General features: G+C 40.0%; 1 protein-coding gene across 3 annotated transcripts in view; it reads right to left on the bottom strand.

The window, feature by feature from the left end:
• LOC127428277 (SLIT-ROBO Rho GTPase-activating protein 2-like) overlaps window positions 1–21,834 on the bottom strand; it is a 184,231-nt gene that overhangs the window by 41,813 nt on the left and 120,584 nt on the right. For all 3 annotated transcript variants that reach the window (XM_051676516.1, XM_051676517.1, XM_051676518.1), the window contains exons 5-7: window positions 21,745–21,807; window positions 9,651–9,866; window positions 3,688–3,816 (exon numbers count right to left, since the gene is read on the bottom strand). In XM_051676516.1, coding sequence (XP_051532476.1) covers window positions 3,688–3,816; window positions 9,651–9,866; window positions 21,745–21,807 — 408 coding nt within the window. The remainder of the gene's footprint in view (window positions 1–3,687; window positions 3,817–9,650; window positions 9,867–21,744; window positions 21,808–21,834) is intronic.

Below are 21,834 nucleotides of genomic sequence, written 5' to 3'. Positions count from 1 at the left end.
CGATCGAGCACTCATCCCACTCTGGAGCTCCGAAAGGGACACCAAGCAGGCCCTGGGGTGAGCTGGTCTCCTCTCGGAACTCGCACCCATTGAAGCCCCCAAATCGCCTCCAGCGCAAGCCGGGCCGGCCTCGTACCCGGAGGTAAAAGGCGAGGCGCCGAGGGCGGCTAGAGTGGCTTTCCCCCGGAAGAAGGAAAGCCGCGACTGCAACGTTGCCATGGTCATATTCTTGCAATGAGAACATGAACCATCCACGAACGCTGCCTCAGTGTAATCACTGCCCAGACACGTGAGGCAGTGCCCGTGGCCATCGGAAGCGGAGAGATAGCGACCACATCCAGGAATCACACAAAGACGGAAAGGCATCTTTATAAAGACGTGTCTTTAAAAAGACGTTCAATGTCAATGTGTGTGCTCTAATAGAGAAAATATGCTCTTTAGCAGGAATATACTCACTTTTAGCGCTGTCGAAGCGCCCAGGGGCGAAATCTGCACTCGTCGTGCAGAAGGAGAGAAAGCTGCTGGAAATGCGCCGTATATCCAACAGCATACGCTTCTTAAGAGGTGAATGGAACAGCAGTAGTATTCAGCTCGCTGATAGTACAACCGCTCGGCTCCGAAGAAAAAATCTGAATGAGTGGTTGCGAGCCAGCTCCTTTTATGTCCAGGGGAGTGACATGCAAATTCCACTCGCCAATTCTCATTGGCCTTTTCTAAAAAATCTGAGGTGTTCGGGGCTCTCAAGAGCGACCCCTAGTGTCACTACCTTGACACAACGTCGAGTGAGTGACAGAAGGGTAACCAACTCTCCCATTTTTCTTTTACCCCGTATATACTTTGAAAGTTTCACTTCCACGCTCTGATTGCTTAAAATGAAAGAGTGCTCAAAGTAAATCCATCTTCCCTATTCACAGCTCCTCACTCAGAAAGAAGCTCTGATCAAGAAGTGTGTGGACCCCCACGTGCAGCAAATGAGGGTAATATGAAGAGGAGATTTGACCACTTTGTGGGTAACTTGTTAGAAGGAGTGTGATGCTAACAGGAAGGGACAAGTGGGCCCTACTGTGGAGCTCACCCTTGCTGCAGCTCTACCTGTGGTGTCAGACTCAAAGAAATAAGCCTGAAGAGGCAGTTCACTGTCACAGGGTATTACTGCAAAGTGTGACACTTTTATCGCAGGCACATTGAGGCCAATACCCTTTCACCCACTTTTGTATGAAAGTTTTTAGAACACCTTAGAACACTCTATGAGTTGAGCTTAACTGCATTATGAAGTCAAATAATAATCATGAAAATATCCATAGTTCCTCAGTAAGTAAAAAAAAAAAAAATGTGTTATGAAGAAATTTGATAAGAGCACAACCAAGGTATCAGGAGGCTTTTTATTTATCTCTCAAAGGGGTTTTGAATGCATTTCTTTATAACAGAACAATAGAAACATATGCTTTGTTCCAAAACCTAGTAAGCTGCCTACAGAGGCATTATTTTAAGGCATCACATGTAAACTCCAAATGCAAAGGCTGTTTCTAAAGGTAGGCAGTATGATTATGCTTCCTCCTAATATTCGCTGTTTTAGAAAAAATTATAAAAGGCTGTTTACACGGATGCGTTTTTGCATCAATCTGCTATGTTCTTCAATATTTTTATTATGTAACATGCACTAGATGGACATCTTTGAATATTTTAGCGTCTCGCGCAGGAGTGCTGCGTGTTTTAGGCGCCGTGTCAAGATAAAAAGAACTTTAACTGGTAAAAACATATCTCGAGAAAATGTGTTTTGATCTATTCACTGCACAACATCTAGCATTTTCTGCGCAAGAACATTTTTCGGTTTTACTCATCTGTTTTTGAAAACTTTGTTTCCAGTTTCCTTTGTTTTCCAAACTAAGTGGTAATGGAAAGCGTTTTTCAAAATGCTTTATTTCTGGTGCAGGAAAACGGCATTCTAGTGTGGATGATAGGTGTAAATGTAGCTAAATCAATTAGTTTTCAAACAAAGACGTATTAGTGTGGACATGGCGTACGGCAGCATTGCACTTCCTTCACATGGAAGCCAATCCCAGAATACACAGTGACGAGTTTAAAGAAAAATATGAACCCATGAATGAAGTGAGAGAAATGTGTATTCTAAATATAATTTGGTCTGTGAAAAATGTTTCTGTGTAATTAATAATGGATTATTCACTCGATATTTGTACTGTATGTACTATGTATTTTTTCTGATTACACTATCACGTTATGAGCTTAGCAACATGCTAATGGCAAACTCTATTGAAAACAATTGTGAGTTGAGTCTCATGTGCGAAGCACTTTTTCTGTGGTGTGCTGCCTATGCAGAGCATTCCAAATCAGTCACTTATGAGGTTCCATGACTGTTAAAGGGATAGTTCACCCAAAAATGAAAATTCTCTCATTATTTACTCACCCTCATGATATCCCATATGTGTATGACTTTCTTTCTTCACCAGGACACATTTGAAGAAAAATTTAAAAATATCTCAGCTCAGTAGGCCCTTAAAATGCAAGCGGATGGTGTTTCAACATTTGAAGCTCCAAAAAGTACAGATGGTCAGCATAAACGTCATCGATACGACTCCAGCGGTTAAATTAATGTCTTCTTAAGCAATACGATCGCTTCTAGTGCGAAAAAGATCAATATTTAAGTTCTTTTTAACTACAATCCATCGCTTCTGATAAGCTTCACAAGAGGGTGGAGATCACATGGTCTCTCGTGTGACGTATTCGCGTTGCCATGTCGTGGACATAATCTCACATTCTCCTCTCGGTTGAGACATCCAGGATAAGCACACAAATGCACCACTGCGAGTAAAGAAACAGATAAATACAGATCTAAACCAAAACCAATGAAGCTTCTGTACAGCGTTCCTCCTACTCACTTATAAACAGTGCTGCTCTATCATGTGTGTCGCACATGCCTCAGTTCTCACGTGTCTCCTGTGCCAACGCGATTACAACACACGCGCATAGAGCTGCTTACCGGAAGCGCTGATTTAGAAGTACCTGCACATTGATCTTTTTCGCCCCAAAAGAGATTGTGTTGCTTTAGAAGACATTAATTTAACAGCTGGACTCGTATGGATGACATTTATGCTGACTATCTGTGATTTCTGCAGCTTCAAAAGTCAAATCACCATCCACTTGCATTTTAAGGATCTACTGAGCTATGATATTTTTCACATTTTCTTCAAATGTGTTCTGGTGAAGAAATTCATACACACCTGGGATATCATGAGGGTGAGTAAATTATGAGAGAATTTTCATTTTTGGGTGAACTATCCCTTTAAGGCTCGGGTATACTTCGTTTTTGAGCGTTTGAGATCAGATCGCACCCGGTCGACCGTGTTGCCTTTACTTTTTTGACCCTGAGTGAATACGAATGCGTTTGACGCATGTGCACTATGAATGCTTTGTGATACTCCTTTAGTACAGTCAACATCAGGTGTATGTGCTCTGTGCAGACTGTCGACACAATTTTAAGTCACGCATACTGTGCGCGGAGCGATCAACAACACAACCGAAGTATACTTTGGCCTTTCGGATACTGTCTTTGAAGACTGCTCCTTAGACAGTAGGCTGCTACAGTAACTAGGTTTAGAACCAGGGCTTCAGTGAGATTCACAAACAGGCTTCTTTGAAGCTATAGTAATGTGATAAAAGTGTACTTACATCTATGAGGTCAGATAGATCATGGATGTAGTATTTGAAGACGCAGCTGTTGGTTGCCTCCAGAGCCAAGAGGTACTCATTCCTGGCTTTAATGGCTTTCAGCTTATTTTCAGTGTATTTCGCTTGCCGCTGAGAATAAAAGAGTAAAACCAGGAGGATTATAAGAGACAATAAGAAATCTGAATTAAAACTTAGAAATCAAACTCATGATCTCATTGTGGATGACACCATGTTTAGCTTACACAAGCCCCAGCTATACAGAGGAAAGTAATAGCTGGCACCACAGACACAAACACTACAAGTTTCCTTCTGTAAATGGGCAGCCGAGGTGACCACAACCTCTCTCCAGTGGGTCCCACATAGAGGAGCTGCTGTTGGGCTTGTAAAAACAGAGATGGCCCTGGTGGAACAACTCAGTGATGATTCCATCAATCATTCTGTCAACTGGTGGTACTGGACAGAGATGGATACCAGAGGTATCCACAAGAACAAGGACAAGGATTGACAACAGTAGCTGGCCCAGACATGCTAATCCCTAACCCCTGACCTTATGTCATCTAATTACATCATCTAGTAACATTCTCAACACAGTGTATGTTGTCCTGATGGATATGTCTTTTGAACTGCTGAAATATTGTTCAGAATATTTTTCATTAACATAATGAAATTGGCCAAACAAATATGTACGGGATAACATACAGTACATTCAGCTGGTCACTAGCGCAAAATAGAGAGGGGTTTTTGTTTCACCATAACTGGCTTTATATTGTGACCGGCTGTCAACGACCAGCTGACTGTAAATTATATCACTTTTTACATGGTGACTTGTCAAGTAAATAAATGGACCAAATATTTAAGTTGCTGAATTATTAAATTATGTGAGAAGAATGAGACCACAGAGTGATGCAAGAAACTGGTTGCCTGGGACAATGGTCAGTTTTACAGTTTTGAGGTCATTATTTAAAACATTATATATATATATATATATATATATATATATATATATATATATATATATATATATATATATATATATATACACTGGCAGCCAAAAGTTTGAAATAGTGTACAGATTTTGCTGTTTCGGAAGGAAATTGGTACTTTAATTCACCAAAGTGGCATTCAACTGATCACAAAGTATAGTCGGGACATTACTGATGTAAAAAACAGCACCATCACTATTTGAAAAAAGTCATTTTTGATTAAATCTAGACAGGCCCCATTTCCAGCAGCCATCACTCCAACACTTTATCCTTGAGTAATCATGCTAAATTGCTACTTTTGGTACTAGAAAATCACTTGCCATTATATCAAACACAGCTGAAAGCTATTTGGTTCATTAAATGAAGCTTAACATTGTCTTTGTGTTTGTTTTTGAGTTGCCACAGTATGAAATAGACTGGTATGTCTTAAGGTCAATATTAGGTCAAAAATGGCAAAAAAAGAAACAGCTTTATCTAGAAACTCATCAGTCAGTCATTGTTTTGAGGAATGAAGGCTATACAATGCTTGAAATTGCCAAAAAACTTTAGATTTCAGACAAAAGTGCACGCAGACTACAGTCTTCAAAGACAAAGGACAACTGGCTCTAACAAGGACAGAAAGAGATGTGGAAGGCCAGATGTACAACTAAACAAGAGGATAAGTACATCAGAGTCTCTAGTTTGAGAAATAGACACCTCACATGTCCTCAGCTGACAGCTTCATTGAATTCTACCCGCTCAACACCAGTTTTATGTACAACAGTAAAGAGAAGTCTCAGTGGTGCAGGCCTTATGGGAAGAATTGCAAAGAAAAAGCCACTCTTGAAACAGAAAAACAAAAAGGAAAGATTAGAGTGGGCAAAGAAACACAGACATTGGACAACAGATAACTGGAAAAGAGTGTTATGGATCTTAACCCCATTGAGCTTTTGTGGGATCAGCTAGACTGTAAGGTGTGTGAGAAATGCCTGACCAGACAGCCACATCTATGGCAAGTGCTACAGGAAGCGTGGAGTGAAATGTCACCTGAGTATCTGGACAAACTGACAGCTAGAAAGCCAAGGATCTGCAAAGCTGTCATTGCTGCACGTGGAGGATTTTTTTATGACAACTCTTCGAAGTAGTTTAAGAAGTTATGAACATTTTTTTCAAATTGTAATTGTAATTTTTCATGTTATTAATGTCCTGACTATACATTGTGATCAGCTGAATGCCACTTTGGTGAATATAAGTACCAATTTCTTTCCAAAAGATCAAAATCATTATTCCAAACTTTTGGCCACCAGTGTGTGTGTGTGTGTGTATATATATATATATATATATATATATTATACACAAATACATATATATTATACACACATACATATATACACAGTTGAAGTCAGAAATTTACATACACCTTAGCCAAATACATTTAAATGCAGTTTTTTTACAATTCTTGACATTTAATCGTAGAAAACATTTCCTTTCTTAGGTCAGTTAGGATCACTATTTTAAGAATGTGAAATGTCAGAATAATAGTACAGAGAATGATTTGTTTCAGCTTTTACTTCTTTCATCACATTCCCAGTGGGGCAGAAATTTAAATACACTTTGTTGGTATTTGGTAGCATTGCCTTTAAATTGTTTAACTTGGGTCAAATGTTTCAGGTAGCCTTCCACAAGCTTCTCACAATAATTTGCTGGAATTTTGGCCCATTCCTCCAGACAGAACTGTTGTATCTGAGTCAGGTTTGTAGGTCTCCTTGCTTGCACACGCATTTTCAGATCTGCCCACATATTTTCTATCGGACTGAGGTCAGGGCTTTGTGATGGCCACTCCAATACCTTGACTTTGTGGTCCTTAAGCCATTTTGCCACAACTTTGGAGGTATGCTTGGACCATTGTCCATTTGGAAGACTCATTTGCGACCGACCTTTATCTTCATGGCTGATGTCTTGAGATGTTGCTTCAATATATCCACATAATTTTCCTTCCTCATGATGCCATCTATTTTGTGAAGTGAACCAGTCCCTCCTGCAGCAAAGGACCCCCACAATATGATGCTGCCACCCCCATACTTCACGGCTGGGATGGCGTTCTTCGGCTTGCAAGTAATTCTAGAGACTGTTGTGTGTGAAATTCCCAGGAGATCAGCAGTTACAGAAATATTCAGACCAGCCCATCTGGCACCAACAATCATGCCATGCTCCAAATCACTGAGATCACATTTTTTTCCCCATTCTTATGGTTGATATGAACATTAACTGAAGCTCCTGACCCGTATCTGAATGATTTTATGCACTGCTGCCACACGATTGACTGATTAGATAATTGCATGGATGATTGTTGGTGCCAGACAGGCTGGTTTAAGTATTTCTGTAACTGCTGATCTCCTGGGATTTTCACGCACATCAGTCTGTAGAATTTACTCAGAATGGTGCCAAAAACAAAAAACAGTTCTGTGGGCAGAAATGCCTTGTTGATGAGAGAGGTCAACAGAGAATGGCCAGACTGGTTCGAACAGCTGAAGTCTACGGTAACTCAGAATAACGCTCTGTACAATTGTTGTGAGAAGAATAGTATTTCAGAATACTATTTTGAGATGCGGGTTGGCGCTGTTTTGGTGGCACGAGGGGAACCTACACAATATTAGGCAGGTGGTTTTAATGTTGTGGCTGATGGGTATATATATATATATACTACCTAATATTTGCATTTAAAAATATATGACACTGCCCTTGCCACAACATAAAAACACAATGGAAGTCACAAGTCACAGGTCTAATGTTCTAGTTCTAATCTGATAGTGATAACGCTCTACTTTTTGTTTTATGGATCATTTTCTTAAACAATGTCAAGGGAATTTTCTTAAGCTACTTGAAAAGCCTGTCAGACATCCACATTCATTCAATTCCTTTACAATATACACTCATTCACTCTTTATTTTAAGCCTGATACGCTGCAAACTACTCTACTCTCTACATGACATATTTTAAATTCAAAATGGCGAATTTCGCCAAATAGAGGATAGTTTGCACCCTTGGAAATGACTGTTGGTCGGTACAACATTTCAGTCATAAAACACCGGGCAAATATAGCACGTTTAGTTAGATACTTACATCTTACATGACACAAACACTCTTAAAATGAACTGCTTGCTGATGCGTGGCGCTGGAATAATCCACGAGGTTCCCGGCCCGATTAGCTTCTTAAACTTGAGTCCCGCCTTCACCGATTTGATTGACTATCTCAAATGACATTTACGAGTGGTGTTAGACTACTGAGCATGCAAAAAATGTAACTTTTTTAAACTATTATGTTATTCCTGAAACAACTAAATGACAATTAGACAGTGGCGATTTGGCCATATCTGGCTATCCCCCTCAATGTATATTGTGATTACGGCCCAGGTTAAATGTAATTTCCTTTTTTAGCTGATGCTTTTTAATAAGACGCAATGGGAAATTTCAACAGGTCATTAAAGTTGTCCTGTATCAGGTTTAGGACCCTCAACACTATCTGGCTATGACAACATTCTCTGTACCTCTCACCACCTCATTGCTCTCTGCTGCCTCTCTCTCTCAGCTCCTACTCAGTCACCTTTCCCATTTCCCTGAAATCTCCCTCCATCTGTTCATTCTTCAGCCCACGTTCACCTTTCCTCCACATACTCTGCCTCAACTGTCCAAGAAACTCTCCAGCTCTGCGATCCCTCATTCCATTAACTCTTTTCTCACTCTATTTCTTCAGTTCTCCTTACTCTTTCTCATTTAAACCAGAAACACTATAAAGGAGGAGGAAATGAACCGACAATACGGTGGACAAATGAATGGGAGAAATCACAACACTCAACATACCGGGTGTATAACAGACGTCCTGCCTTTCAGTTACAAGAGCAAATAGAGCCCAACAATGGCAAAAATATATATATATATTTTTTTTACAGCAGAAAAATATATATTTTAAGTTTATTGCAAAATATTCAGATATATACACTTTTACAAGTCGTTTGAGAGTGTATGACAGTGCGTCATGGGAGTGGGAAGTCACTGCATAGCTCTTTTGCCACGCTTTGTTTTCGGCAATTCTTTGATTGGTGGATTGTTCTCTGCTGGATCATGGGTAGTGTAGAAATTCACCACAAAGTATGGATTGATGGCTTCAACAGAAGCCTAGAATATCGATTAACAACCTTGGAGCTCACTGTAAGTCTTTAAAAGTAACACTTTACAATAAGGTTCTATTCATGAACATTAGTTAATGAATTAGGTATCATTAACTATGAACAATATTTTTAAACATAATTTAATAATCTTAGTTAATGTTAATTAATAAAATAACAATCATTGTTAGTTCATAATGCATTAACTAATGTTAACATATCAACTTTTAATTTAAAAAGTTGAAATTAACATTAACCAAGAATAATAAGTGTTGTAAAAGTATTGTTCATTGTTAGTTCATGTTAACTAATGTTAATGAATACAACTGTATCATAAAGTGTTTAAAATATGGGAAAAATGAACAGGATTTGTACTTCTCGAACCACACTGTTGCGCTCTACTGCCTTTTTGATATAGCTTGCTTATTGTAGAATAGTGGTCTATTGCTTTATTTTAGAGTAAAACTATCAAAAAAGCAATTGGTTTCATAAACTGTTTTTATACAACAGTGGCAACAGCAATATGATAAAAGAAACTAGTGTCCAATAAACAGTTACATATTTATAATTAATATTTGTTGGAATAAAGAATCCTTCCTCCAATTAATATAGTTCATTTTCCTAACCTTTAGCATGTTGGTGTTTGCCAAAAAAGCAAGGTAGCAACTTGATGCATTAATCTAGAATGCGCAGTCACAGGTGTGCATTTACAGTCATTTTACAATGGCTTCGAACAAGGCTCATCCAATCAGAATTTAGAGCTATCCATATTATAACATAAATTAACTAGAGCAGCCTTCTTGCTGCTTTCTTTCCCCCTTATCCTCGTTCTTACTTTCTCCTTCATCTTCTCGATCTTTTTGACGGAGCTGCGGCGCACGTGTTTCTCCTCGTTCTTGATGTGTGTGAGGGAGTCGGGCGAGCGCGGGGTCAATCTGTCCTCATGTCGGATGCTGCGGCTCATCTGCTTCTCTTCCTGTTTCTCCGCCTCCTTTAGCTTGCTCTCTGCGTTGATGCTGTCCATGTTGTACATGTGGTAGGTCTTCATCACCTGTGGAGAGATGGTTAAATATGGATGAAATTGTAGTTTACACATGGAGCCAATGTATCATGCACAAATCATTGATTTCAAGTCACTATCATTGCTTGGTACAATGGTACAATGAAATGGAATGGTGACCGAGGCTAACATTCTGCCAAACATTTCCATTTGTGTTCCATGGAAGAAAGTAGGTCATATGGGTTTGGAACAATAGATAAATGATGATATAATTACAATTTTAGGGTGAATTATTCATTTAAGCCATGAAAAGCTTCAAGAATTTCATTAATTCAGAGAGCGTGATTAGAGCGGGTATGAGTGTTTTTCAGCATGCCTCACACTGGTTTGGCATCTGTTTAGAGTTGTTTTGTTTGAATTTACCAAGAAGCTTTACAGGTGGTCACAGTCATGAAGGCAGCTGGCAGAGACAGATTTCAGGCAAGAACAGGAAGACACTTGAACTGGTGACATCTTAGCTTCTACAGCACACAGTTATTCATAACACAGTCGACTCCTAAGAGCTCTAAGAAATTGCTACGCCCCAAAATAATTTGCACAAATCATTTATACTCCCAGTCAGGCATGCAGAGACAAACAGTTTTCACCTTTAGCTCAATATGTTTGTGGAGGCAGTATGACTAAAATTAGGGCTGTCACGATTATGAAATTTGGCCGACGATTAATTGTCAAACAAATAATTGCGATTATGGCGATTAATTGTCTGTTTTACGGCTATGGTGATTAATTGTCTCTGTTAGGGCTTTCATGATTAATTGTCATATAAACTGTCATATTTATTTATTTTTTGGACTTTTTCACCCAATTTGGAATGCCCATTCCCAATGCGCTTTTAAAGTCCTCGTGGTCGCGTAGTGATTCGCCTCAGTCCGGGTGGCGGAAGACAAATCCCAGTTGCCTCTGCATCTGAGACCGCCAACCCGTACATCTTATCACATAGCTTGTTGAGTGCATTGCCACGGAGACATAGCATGTGCAGAGGCTTCACGCCATCCACCGCGGCATCCACGCTCAACTCACCACGCGCCCCACCGAGAACAAACCACATTATAGCGACCATGAGGAGGTTACCCCATGTGACTCTACCCTCCCTAGCAACTGGGCCAGTTGCTTAGGAGACCTGGCTGGAGTCACTCAGCACACCCTGGGATTCGAACTAGCGAACGGGTGGTAGCCAGCGTCTTTTACCACTGAGCTACCCAGGCCCCCAACTGTCATATTAATTACAGTGCATGTAGTCTAAAAATATTTCTAAATACTTAAAATATGTCTCTCTTTTTGGCCTTTAGTTTTGGTAAATTTTACATTTAAATAGTTGTTTTTGGAAAAACATTTTTTTTAATAAAAAATATTTATTATATTATATTATATTATTGAATAGTACGATATTTCTGTACTAATTTCTTCACTTTCACACATTATTTTAATGCTCTTTAATTAAACCCACAAGCCCTTATTTCTCATGAAGCAAAACCTTTGAGATTTCGTTTCATCATTTCATCACTCCACAGAATTAGAGTAAGCATACGTCTTCTCCTCTGAGTCACTGCATGTCATTAACACCGGATGTATGAAGTTATGAACCCGCTATTACCAGTTATATTTGCCATTACACGATCGTTTAAGTGAAGCCGGAGCACATTGCGTTCACTATCAAAGTTTATATTTGTTCGTTTATATATTCGTGGAAGTTTAGCACGAGTCAGAGTGCTTAAGAACTGCTTCACGTGCTCTTCAGGACAGGAGCTGCTCTGGTTGACGTCCGCGGTGCAGCTCAGTGATGCTCAGAGTTCAAATGAATGACACACAAATGGCATGGTGTTCAAGGCATTTATATGTTCCCTTAAAATTCCTTTATTTGGGCATTAAGATGTGATTTGAATTTGAAGTACACAACAATCACGGTCATCTCAAATTCCAGTGTTGCCTCTCTACTGAAGAGAATTAACGAATCTAGCCCAACAGAACCTATAACATGCTTTTTGATTACCCTATCAGTTCACATTGCAGAGGAGGAAAACATATCACCATCCTGCCAAAACATGTTTAGCCTACATCTTAAAGAAATGTTCCGGATTCAATACAAGTTGAGTTCAATCGACAGCATTTGTGGCATAATGTTGATTGCCGTAAAAATGTATTTCGACTCATTTCTTGTCAAAATGCATTTATGTCCTTTTTAGGAAAGAGAGCAAAACAATATGTAACAATATAATGCTTTATTCAGTTTTTTTTCCCAAACAAAGCCTTCCACAGTATAAAGATAGAAATGCATTAAAATAGCACCAATTCATTAAACGTTTCCCAAAGTCTAAGTGGGAGTTTGACTAATTGAAAGAACTGGTCCCCCCTAGGTTGCATATTCATTGCAATGGGCATTAAATCTCTTAAACTCTAATCTTCCACAATACTAATAAGCCAGCAGAATGTGGCTATCCGCTTTGTTACAGCAATTGTGAAGTCACTTTCATGATATGCATCAGGGCATCAATGACAGCGGCAAGCCCCGCTTTGAACTCCACATTCTCATTATGCGTTCTGGTGAAAGTTTGTACTTGACGTGCTTCTGTGGTTATTAAATCGTGCCTTACAGAGGCTGCAAAGTACTTGCTTTCGGTCACAAGTCCTATCTGGACTTGTTTTGTACATACAAATACCTCTTGAATTAAGAGGTCCTTTCCCATCGCTGTTGTGTATGTGTTGTGGTGTGTGCGTCAGTGTAATGACTCCGGATGGACACATCGCAAGGGGTTCCGCCCCAGTCCAACCAGTGTTTTTGCTGGTTTATGCTTTATTAATGGTAAATGCGTTAATCGCAATTAAGAAAAATTAGCGCGTTAATTTTGACAGCTCTAGTTAGAATGTTTGTTTTGCTTACATATGAAAGAAATTGTCTCCCGGCCAGTGCTGTTAATTATACAGGGAATCTTCTAACTGGGTACATAACAAAAATGTAAATTTTATTAACTATATTTTATTAGTTTATCATCATTTTGGTCACATTTTAGCTTGTTAAAAATAAACAAATCCATGTATTCTATCAATTAATAAAATAATATATTGCATACATTCTATTTTGTTACATGTTTATTGTTTAATTTGTACTATTTACAAGTATTTACTTTGATTTGCAGAACACGTGCTACAAACTGTTACTGTCTCTTTAAGAAAACCAGCATTTCCGTACAGAGTGTCTGTAAATGAGCATATATTAACGAGAAAGGTCTCGGATGGCTTTACCTTATCCGTGCTATGCATGATTAGAATTAAATGTTTATCTTTTGTTGTTTTTGATCATCAACTGACTGTAAAGTACAGAAAGGGTATTAAAAGAGACATTATTCAATTACTAATGGATTGCGTGGGTCTAGTCTTTGGACACATTACACTGAACGAGTCAAACCAAACTTTTACTCTCAACATGTAGTGAAAGGATTTTGCTGCTATATACTTCACTATACTACCCAATCACTGCTGAGTGAAATCTGAACATTTACCAGTGAGTGGCTTGTCATAGACATTTTTATGTTTTAGTCACAAATAAATTTGGTTGCAAATGCGCAAGAATTTCTCTTACTGTAGTAGAGGGTTGTGCACAGAGTAAAAGATCGATCTTGGGGTTTAAGAATCGATATCGAGATCGTTCAAATGTAGATCGTAATGCATCGCAAAAGAATTATTGTTTACCCAGTTCTAACTACAATTGCTATGTTTACAGGATAGCATTATTGACTCACCCTCATGTTGTTCCAAACCCCTATGACTTTCTTACTTCTGTTGAACACTAAAGAATGTGTTTAGCAGAATGTTCAAGCTGCTTTTTTTCCATACATTGAAAGGTAAATGGTGACCACGGCTGTACCTGATCCCCATTCACTTTCATTGTATGGCAAAACTGCTGCCAAGACCAGAGAAATGATACCAAGCCAACACTCCAAGCTAGTCTTAGAGAAAGTCAATGCACTCTATTTCCCTCCATTTACATTTGCTTTCATGAGGGTGTCAATCTCTATAAGTAAGCTCTTTGCAATGTCATAGGAAACACGTACAAGGGGAATTTGGCAAACATAAGAGGAGGCGGGCTGCAATTGCCTCTTTCTTGCTTTTGTAAAGTGCAAGGCCAGTCATGCTCTTCTTCGGTCTTAAAGGGATCGTTCACCCAAAAATGACAATTCTGTCATCATTCACTCACCATCATGTTGTTTCAAATCCATTTGACACAAAAGGAGATGTAAGGCTGAATGCTAGCCTCAGTCACCATTCACTTTCATTGTATGGAAAAAAGCACAGCGTCCACATTCTTCAAAATTTCTCCATGGAAGAAAGAAAGTCATAAGGATCTGGAATAGGGTTTGAGTAAATGATGACAGAATTTTCATTTTTTGGTGAACCCAAAAGTTAATGAGTTTATGAGGAAGAATGCTTGAGACTGCGAAGAGGAAACTCACCCCATTGACCATTTTCAGGCCAAAGGGATTCCTCTCGGATCCAAAAGGCTGAGTTAGTCATCCTCAGCTTTTCCATTCATTCCTCCCTTTCATCATATAAAGCACAGATGTCACTAAAAATGGTTCCAGGTTTATTTTCACCATCCTTAACTCTTTAATTAAAGGATTTGCTTGTTTTTTATGGACTTTTCAAATGGGTTACACTCATTTCCCAGGAGACCATGTGTGCATATGTAGAGGGGGAATCCAGTCGCCATTCAAAGCAAGCCAGTATCACAAGCTCTCCTCTAACCACATTTAAGCCCAGAATACCCACCCTGAAAACCCCAAACTATTCCTTTCCCCCACAAGAACGAGAATATAGAAATATGTGCAGAATCACAAAGGATATTTCTAATTTTATTTTTTTCCTCATCAAAAATACAGCTAAATAAATAAAGGCATGCCCGAGTGGAAACAACATGCAACACTCCATCATGTATCGGAAAGCAGCACTAATGCACTGCCCGTTACTGCAGGATAATAACATGAATTATGATCTACTGAATCACCCCTGGATTTTCCATGTAACAGTGCAAATTTCGGCACTGCCAGGGAACATGGGTCACTGCGGTGGTACGGATACTGCTATGCTAAGTCTATAAAGCAGTAATCACACTGCCATTTAGGGTTGAAACGGGGGTTAACTGATATAAACGTTTTGTGCTTGAACGTAAACACTGTAAAATAGGTTCAATATAACCCAGTGATCCTGGTTGATGCAGAATGTTTCAATTGATTTAAAAAAAAAAATCAACAACAAGTTTTAGGTTAAAATTTAAATAGATGTTTAAGATGAAATCTTCCGTTGTGTCAGTAACTATTTTTATTCACATTTTAATTTTCACGAATTCTTACAGCATTAAACGGTTCTGAGGCTTGACAAGGGCATTTTTAAAAAAGTACATATATTCAATTTAATCACATAATAATAGGGCTGTCATTTGATTTAATTTTGATATAAAATTAATTACATGATATGCTGATTAATTATTCATATTAATCACAATTAACTGCATATATAAATATTTGCAGAGAAAGGCCCCAAAATAACAATAATTAAGTATATAATGATTAAATAATTATAAATAATTATTAATATAATATACAGTATTTTATAAATAAAATAATCCAGACAATTAAAATGAATTACACTGTTGTGGCAGATGAGTAAATCATTGATAGGACAATAAAAAATGTGGCTTTAAAAAGCAATATACAGTACTGTTTATATCCATATTATTGAACATAAGCCGATCACTGGCCTATAGTCCACAGTAATATATTTTACAATTTAATTCGTCAATTTATCCAAGATAAATTTATCATAAGGGCTTTTCTAAGGACGCATCTATGTACACATGCATCAGACGGACACTTGTGTACATAAACATACTGATTTTAGGGCATTGTGCCAAGTTAAATGTAGTTTAAACTAAGAAAAACATGTCTTGAGATGCCTGCATTCGGAATTGCAGTCCTTCCGGCTGTGTTTGAAAATAAGAATGCATCCTCATCTTGAGCTGTCGCTAGTGTCAAGCAAGACTGAGTGAGCTTTTGTCTGCACAGCTGTGTATTGCCTACCCAGCTGGAGTTTCGCTCACTGCCCCCTGCTGAAAACAGGTGGTACTTTAAGCTTGAACTGTAGGAATATTCCTTACTACAGTCCGCGGACATGATTAATTGCATTAATTCTTTTAACGTGTTAAAACATGTACAATTGTACTTATGATCTAATTTGTAATGGTATTTTTTCCACCTGTTATCGTAGAGTGATTTTTAAGTCACTGCAAATCGGGCCGGTGGAAGAAGTTGGAGACAGTAAAATGTTTTTGAATTCGTATGATTTTTTGACTACTTCGTTATTTTGATTATATTTTCATTTCGTTTGAAGTGTAATTTAAATTTAGAAATATTTTTGGTTTAATTTTTTCGTGTTTCAATAAATGTGAATACAATTTTTCAAACTCAAAATCTACAGGTAGAAGTGAAGTGAGTGCCAATACAATCACGTTCAATACTAGCCATGATTTGTGTGTCTGTAGATGAAAATTATTAATAATACTTACATTCTCTGTAATTAAATTTAACGTACATCCAAATCCTGAGGAAAATCAAATTTTTCATGCGTATAAAAGAAGCATGTCACTGTCATAGAAATATGCCCAAAAATCATCAAGGATGCAGTTAAAGCACAAAAGAACATACATTTCAATTCTTCTAATTCACTGCATACAGTCCATATACACTTCCAACTTCTTATGAATGAGCTATCTTTATTTATATCGCTGGTATATATGTGTATAGGATGCAGACGGTAGAATAACCGGAGAAGAACCTCAGAATTAAATTGCACTTGATCCAGCCCATTTGCATGTTGCGTGGTTGATTTTGCCAAACCCACTTGAGCCCAGACAGCGCATGATTGCAAGAAAATACCAAAACTTCATGGCCACACCCACTGACTTTGCACTTATGACTTAAAGCATAGCTCTGCGCTTAACGCTAGCGCTCTTAAAATAGAGCCCCAAATCATAATTGACAGATTCAGTGAATAATTTGTTTGACTGATTCAAAACAGATAACTCATGAGTTCAAGAGTTTTTTTTTTTTTTACCAATTCACAAAAAAACTAAAACAAATGTGCAATCGAAAAACATGTTTCCTTTCTCACTCATCACATTCAATTAAGACTGAAAACTTGAAACTTAATATAACATACATTTCTAATTGTTTGCAAATTCAGTAGCAGCACACTGCCATGGCTGTATATTGGTACAGAAAACACTGAAATTACCCTATGAATCGTGAGGAATATAGCCTGCTCACATTGTCTGTGTCAAGGACAGCAAAGCCATGGTAAATAATTAAGACAGCAAATACTTTGAGTATTTTTGTGCTTGATGTTTGAGGAGGAGTGGAGAACATTATTTTATAACATGGCTAGAATGTCACGATAGCTTCTAGAACTACAGTGAGTAAATTCTGAAGAAATATAGAGCGAGTAATGGGTGGGACTGCAGTCTGCACTACTGACCCACAACTGTTGCTGTTTATTGCATTCACAAGAGTGTGATTCAATTTGGAAAGTCCATGTACAGTACTCCTCTGTTTTCCACAGTAGATCTGCTTTACACTGTGTCTTAACCATGCAGTGGCGAATTTAGACATGAGCGACATGGGCAGCCGCCCAGGGTGGTATTTTTTTTTTGTGGGGGGGAGGATATGCTGAAGCGAGTTTCGCCCAGGCCACCATACAAGCTAGAGTCGCTACTGCAACCATGCACATTGCAACCAGTTTCCAGCGGCTAGCGATTTGTATGTTCACATTGGATGTGAAATTGCTGCACGACATGACATAATCACAGCCAATCAGACAATATTTTATATTTACTGTAAAGTTATGAGGATCAGGATTTTGGAGCAATATGATTTCACTGTGAGCAGGGCTAACCAGCACAACACTGCATAAAAAGGAACCATATGAAATGTTATGTCGCTCATCCCTTGTTGTGGTTGATAGGACAAAAACTGGAAAAGATAGCTTTTATCGCTAGGACAGGTTAGGAGACTCAGGTAGACTCACTGTTGGCTGACGAATGTAATTACTATTATTTACTGCTTCTTCATGTTTGTCTAGGGAATTATTGACTGATAAGTTCAAATACACACATCGATTTCAAGGCACATAAACATTTAGAGGCAGTTTAATGGTTCCTCTAGACTCTTTCCAGACTAGAAATATGAGGCAAGACAGCAAAGACACACCCTGTAATGCAACCACACACAGAGGGAAGGCAGTGACTAAACTCTCACAAAATGTTTTTGACAAAACTTTAAAGGAATAACTATAGCCAACCCTATGCCTCAAAAACACTGAATGGACTACAACTACAAGAGACAAAAATAACTTGACTGAGGCAGAGACTACACTCTCAGTGCTTCATAGCTGCAGCAGGGTGATGTAAAGGAGAGTGAGAGAAAGGGAGAGAGAGAACATTGTGAACCTGCTCTCCCTTTGAAGTTTGCGATAGAAAGAGGCACAAAAAGATAATGAAATGTCGTAAAGCTGCAGACACTGCAGAAAGATGATCGCCTCAGATTTACTGCCGGCAGTGCTGAGAATAGTGGAAGAACCATGCTTGGGGAAAAAAGCATCTCGCAACAGATTAAGCTGGTTAGCTGGTCTCCCAGTTTGGCCAAGCTGTTTAGGCTTGTCTGTCTGGGCACTTGTGATCTGGCCAGGCTGTGAGAACAAAAAATGCACTATGCTGGGGGACCAGCTAGCTTCACACCAGCTTGGCAAGGCTGGCAGACCAGACAGATCATCTTAAACCAGCTTGGCCATGCTGGGAGACCAGCTACACTATCTTAAACCAGCTTGGCCAGGCAAGGAGAGCAGGTAAATTATCTTAAACCAGCTTGGCCAAGATAGGAGACAAGCTAGACCAGCTTAAACCAGCTTGGCTAGACTAGGAGACCAGCTAGACCAGCTAATACCAGGTTTGTCCAGGCTGGGAGACCAGCTAGACCAGCTAGATCAGCTTAAAACAGTTTGGCCAAGTTGAGAGTCCAGCTAGATCAGCTTAAACCAGTTTGGCCAGGATGGGAGACCAGCTTAAACCAGCTTGGCCAAGATGGGAGACCAGCAAGACCATCTTAAAACAGTTTGGTCAGATTGGGATACCAGCTAGACCAGATTAAATCAGCCTGGCAAGGCTGGGAGACCAGCAAGACCAGCTTAAAACAGTTTGGGCAGATTGGGAGACCAGATACACCAGATTAAACCAGCTTGGCCAGGCTGGGAACACCAGTTAGGCCAGTGCGGTGATGGGGCGTGGCCGCGAGAGGAAGAACGGTAAGGATTGACACCTGTGGGAAATAACCTCTAACAGCTGTTTGTGTTTGCAGTGAGAGCTGAGAGGGATATAAAAGAGCAGTCCAGATCTGAAGAAAGCCATCCTGCAACGGTCGGCCGAAGCCCAGAGCAACAACTCCAACACTTCCACTCGCTGATGCTCTGCAAGCTCTGTCGCCCGTTTGCATTCGCTCGACAGCTCAGTGACACCGGCCGAAGGTGGCTGGAGTCGATCTGGTGGTACTGGAACTCGTCGGGCCATTAGAGAGGACAGCACATGGGCATCACTTTGTGTTGGTTCTGGTGGACTACGCAATGCGATATCCAGAAGCAGTACCTCAGCGCAACATCTCAGCACGTAGTGTTGCGGAGGCACTCTTCAGAATCATCTCCCGAGTGGGGATTCCGAAAGAAATCTTCACTGATCAGGGCACAACATTTTTGTCACATACACTACACAAACTGTACGAATTATTAGGAGTTAAATTGATTCGGACCAGTGTTTACCACCCACAAACGGATGGCTTGGTCGAACAATTTAATCAGACATTAAAGAATATGATTCATACATTTGTGCATGAAGATGCTTGAAATTGGGACAAGTGGCTCGAGCCCCTATTATTTGCAATACAAGAGGTCCAGCAAGCCTCCACGGGGTTCTCCCCATTTGAATTACTGTACGGGCGTCAACCACGCAATGTGCTTGATGTCCTACAGGAAAATTGGGAGGAGGGACCTTCAAACAGCAAAAATGAAATTCAATACGTTCTTGACCTGAGAGCAAAACTCCACACACTGGGGCAATTAACACAGGAGAATTTGCTCCAAGCTCAAAGCCAGCTCTATAATAGGGGTACTAATCTACGGGAATTTGCACCAGGAGGTAAAGTCGAGCTCTAAATTACTCGCCAAGTGGCAAGGGCCCTTTGAGGTCACACGGTGAATCAGGGAAATCGATTATGAGGTTTAACGAACAGATAGAGGTGAAGCACGTCAGATCTCCATGACTAATGATCTCCACGTCAGAATCTCATAGAGCACCATATCGAAACCACCCAAGGGGTAGTGGTACGCAGTCGTCCTTACCGATTACCCAAACACACACACACAAAAAAAAGTGGTTCGGGAAGAATTAAAGACCATGCTAGATATGGGGGTAATAGAAGAATCCCACAGTGACTGGGCCAGCCCGGTGGTGCTGGTTCCGAAGAGTGACGGCTTGGTCCGGTTCTGTGTGGATTATAGAAAAGTCAATGCGTTGTCTAAATTTGATGCATACCCAATGCCACGGTGTGATGAACTGCTCGATTGGTTAGGCACGGCTTGCTTTTATTTGACACTGGATTTGACAAAGAGATATTGGCAAATCCCCTAAACTCCCATGTCCCATGAAAACACTGCATTTTCCACACTGTTTAGCTTACACCAATTTGTCACCCTTCCTTTTGGTTTGTTCAGAGCTCCGGCTATGTTTCAACGGCTCATGGACAGAATCCTCAGACCGCACACCACTTACACTTACCTGCAGCATCTGAGGGTTGTCCTGAAGTTGTTGAGATGGTCGGGACTCACGGCAAACCCTAAGAAGTGTGCAATTGGACGGGTGGAAGTACGGTATCTGGGCTTCCACATGGGCCATGGACAGGTGTGGCCCCAAGATTGCAGCCTGCCTAAGACCTAAGACCAAAAAGGAGGTGAGACAGTTCCTGGGGCTGGCTAGCTATTATCATAGTTTGTGCCTAACTATTCGACCATAACCAGCCCGCTGACTGATCTTACTAAAAAGGGTACACCAGATCCAGTCCAGTGGACGGAGCCATGTCAGCAGGCGTTCACGCAGGTGAAAGATGGACTTTGCGGCAGGCCGTTATTGCACTCTCCTGACTTCTCTCTGCCTTTTATCTTGCAGACGGATGCATCAGACAGGGGGTTAGGAGAGGTACTGTCCCAGATGGTGGAGGGGGAGGAATGCCCCATGCTGTACATTAGACGCAAACTCTCACTGAGGGACACTAAGTACAGCATGATAGAGAAGGAGTGTTTGGCCATCAAGTGGGCAGTCCTCACCCTCAGATACTATCTGTTAGGGCATGCTTCCACCCTCTGTTCGGACCACGGCCCACTTCAATGGCTCCATCACATGAAGGATGCCAACGCGTGGATTCAGCAGAATTGTGCTGAAAAGCAAACCGTGATGAAAATACTGAAAAGTGTGTAGAAATAAAGACAGTGGATTGTTTATACGGCTCCCACTTCCTCCTTTACAAGAGAGCTAAGAACCTGTCACAGCCAGCTTAAAATATTTTAGCCAGGCTGGGAACACCAGTTAGACCAGAATGAAACCAGCTTGGCCAGGCTGTGAGACCAGGCTTAAACCAGCTTGACCAGACTGAGAGACCAGCCAGACCATCCTTAGTCAAACTGGGATACCAACAAGACTCCTTAAACCAACAAAACCCAGTAAACCACCATTTTACTCTATTTCTTCAGCAGGGTAACATGTTTTAGTGTGTTTGTATCTTACCGTGTACAGCTCGTTGAGGACTTTCATCATATCTTCCTGTAACTGGAGGCCCACCTCTTTACTCTGTAAGAGTAGAAAAAAAACATTAGT

The sequence above is a fragment of the Myxocyprinus asiaticus genome, chromosome 37 (assembly GCF_019703515.2).
Source record: "Myxocyprinus asiaticus isolate MX2 ecotype Aquarium Trade chromosome 37, UBuf_Myxa_2, whole genome shotgun sequence".
Lineage (NCBI taxonomy): Eukaryota > Metazoa > Chordata > Actinopteri > Cypriniformes > Catostomidae > Myxocyprinus > Myxocyprinus asiaticus.
This window is presented reverse-complemented; position numbering and strand designations above follow the sequence as displayed.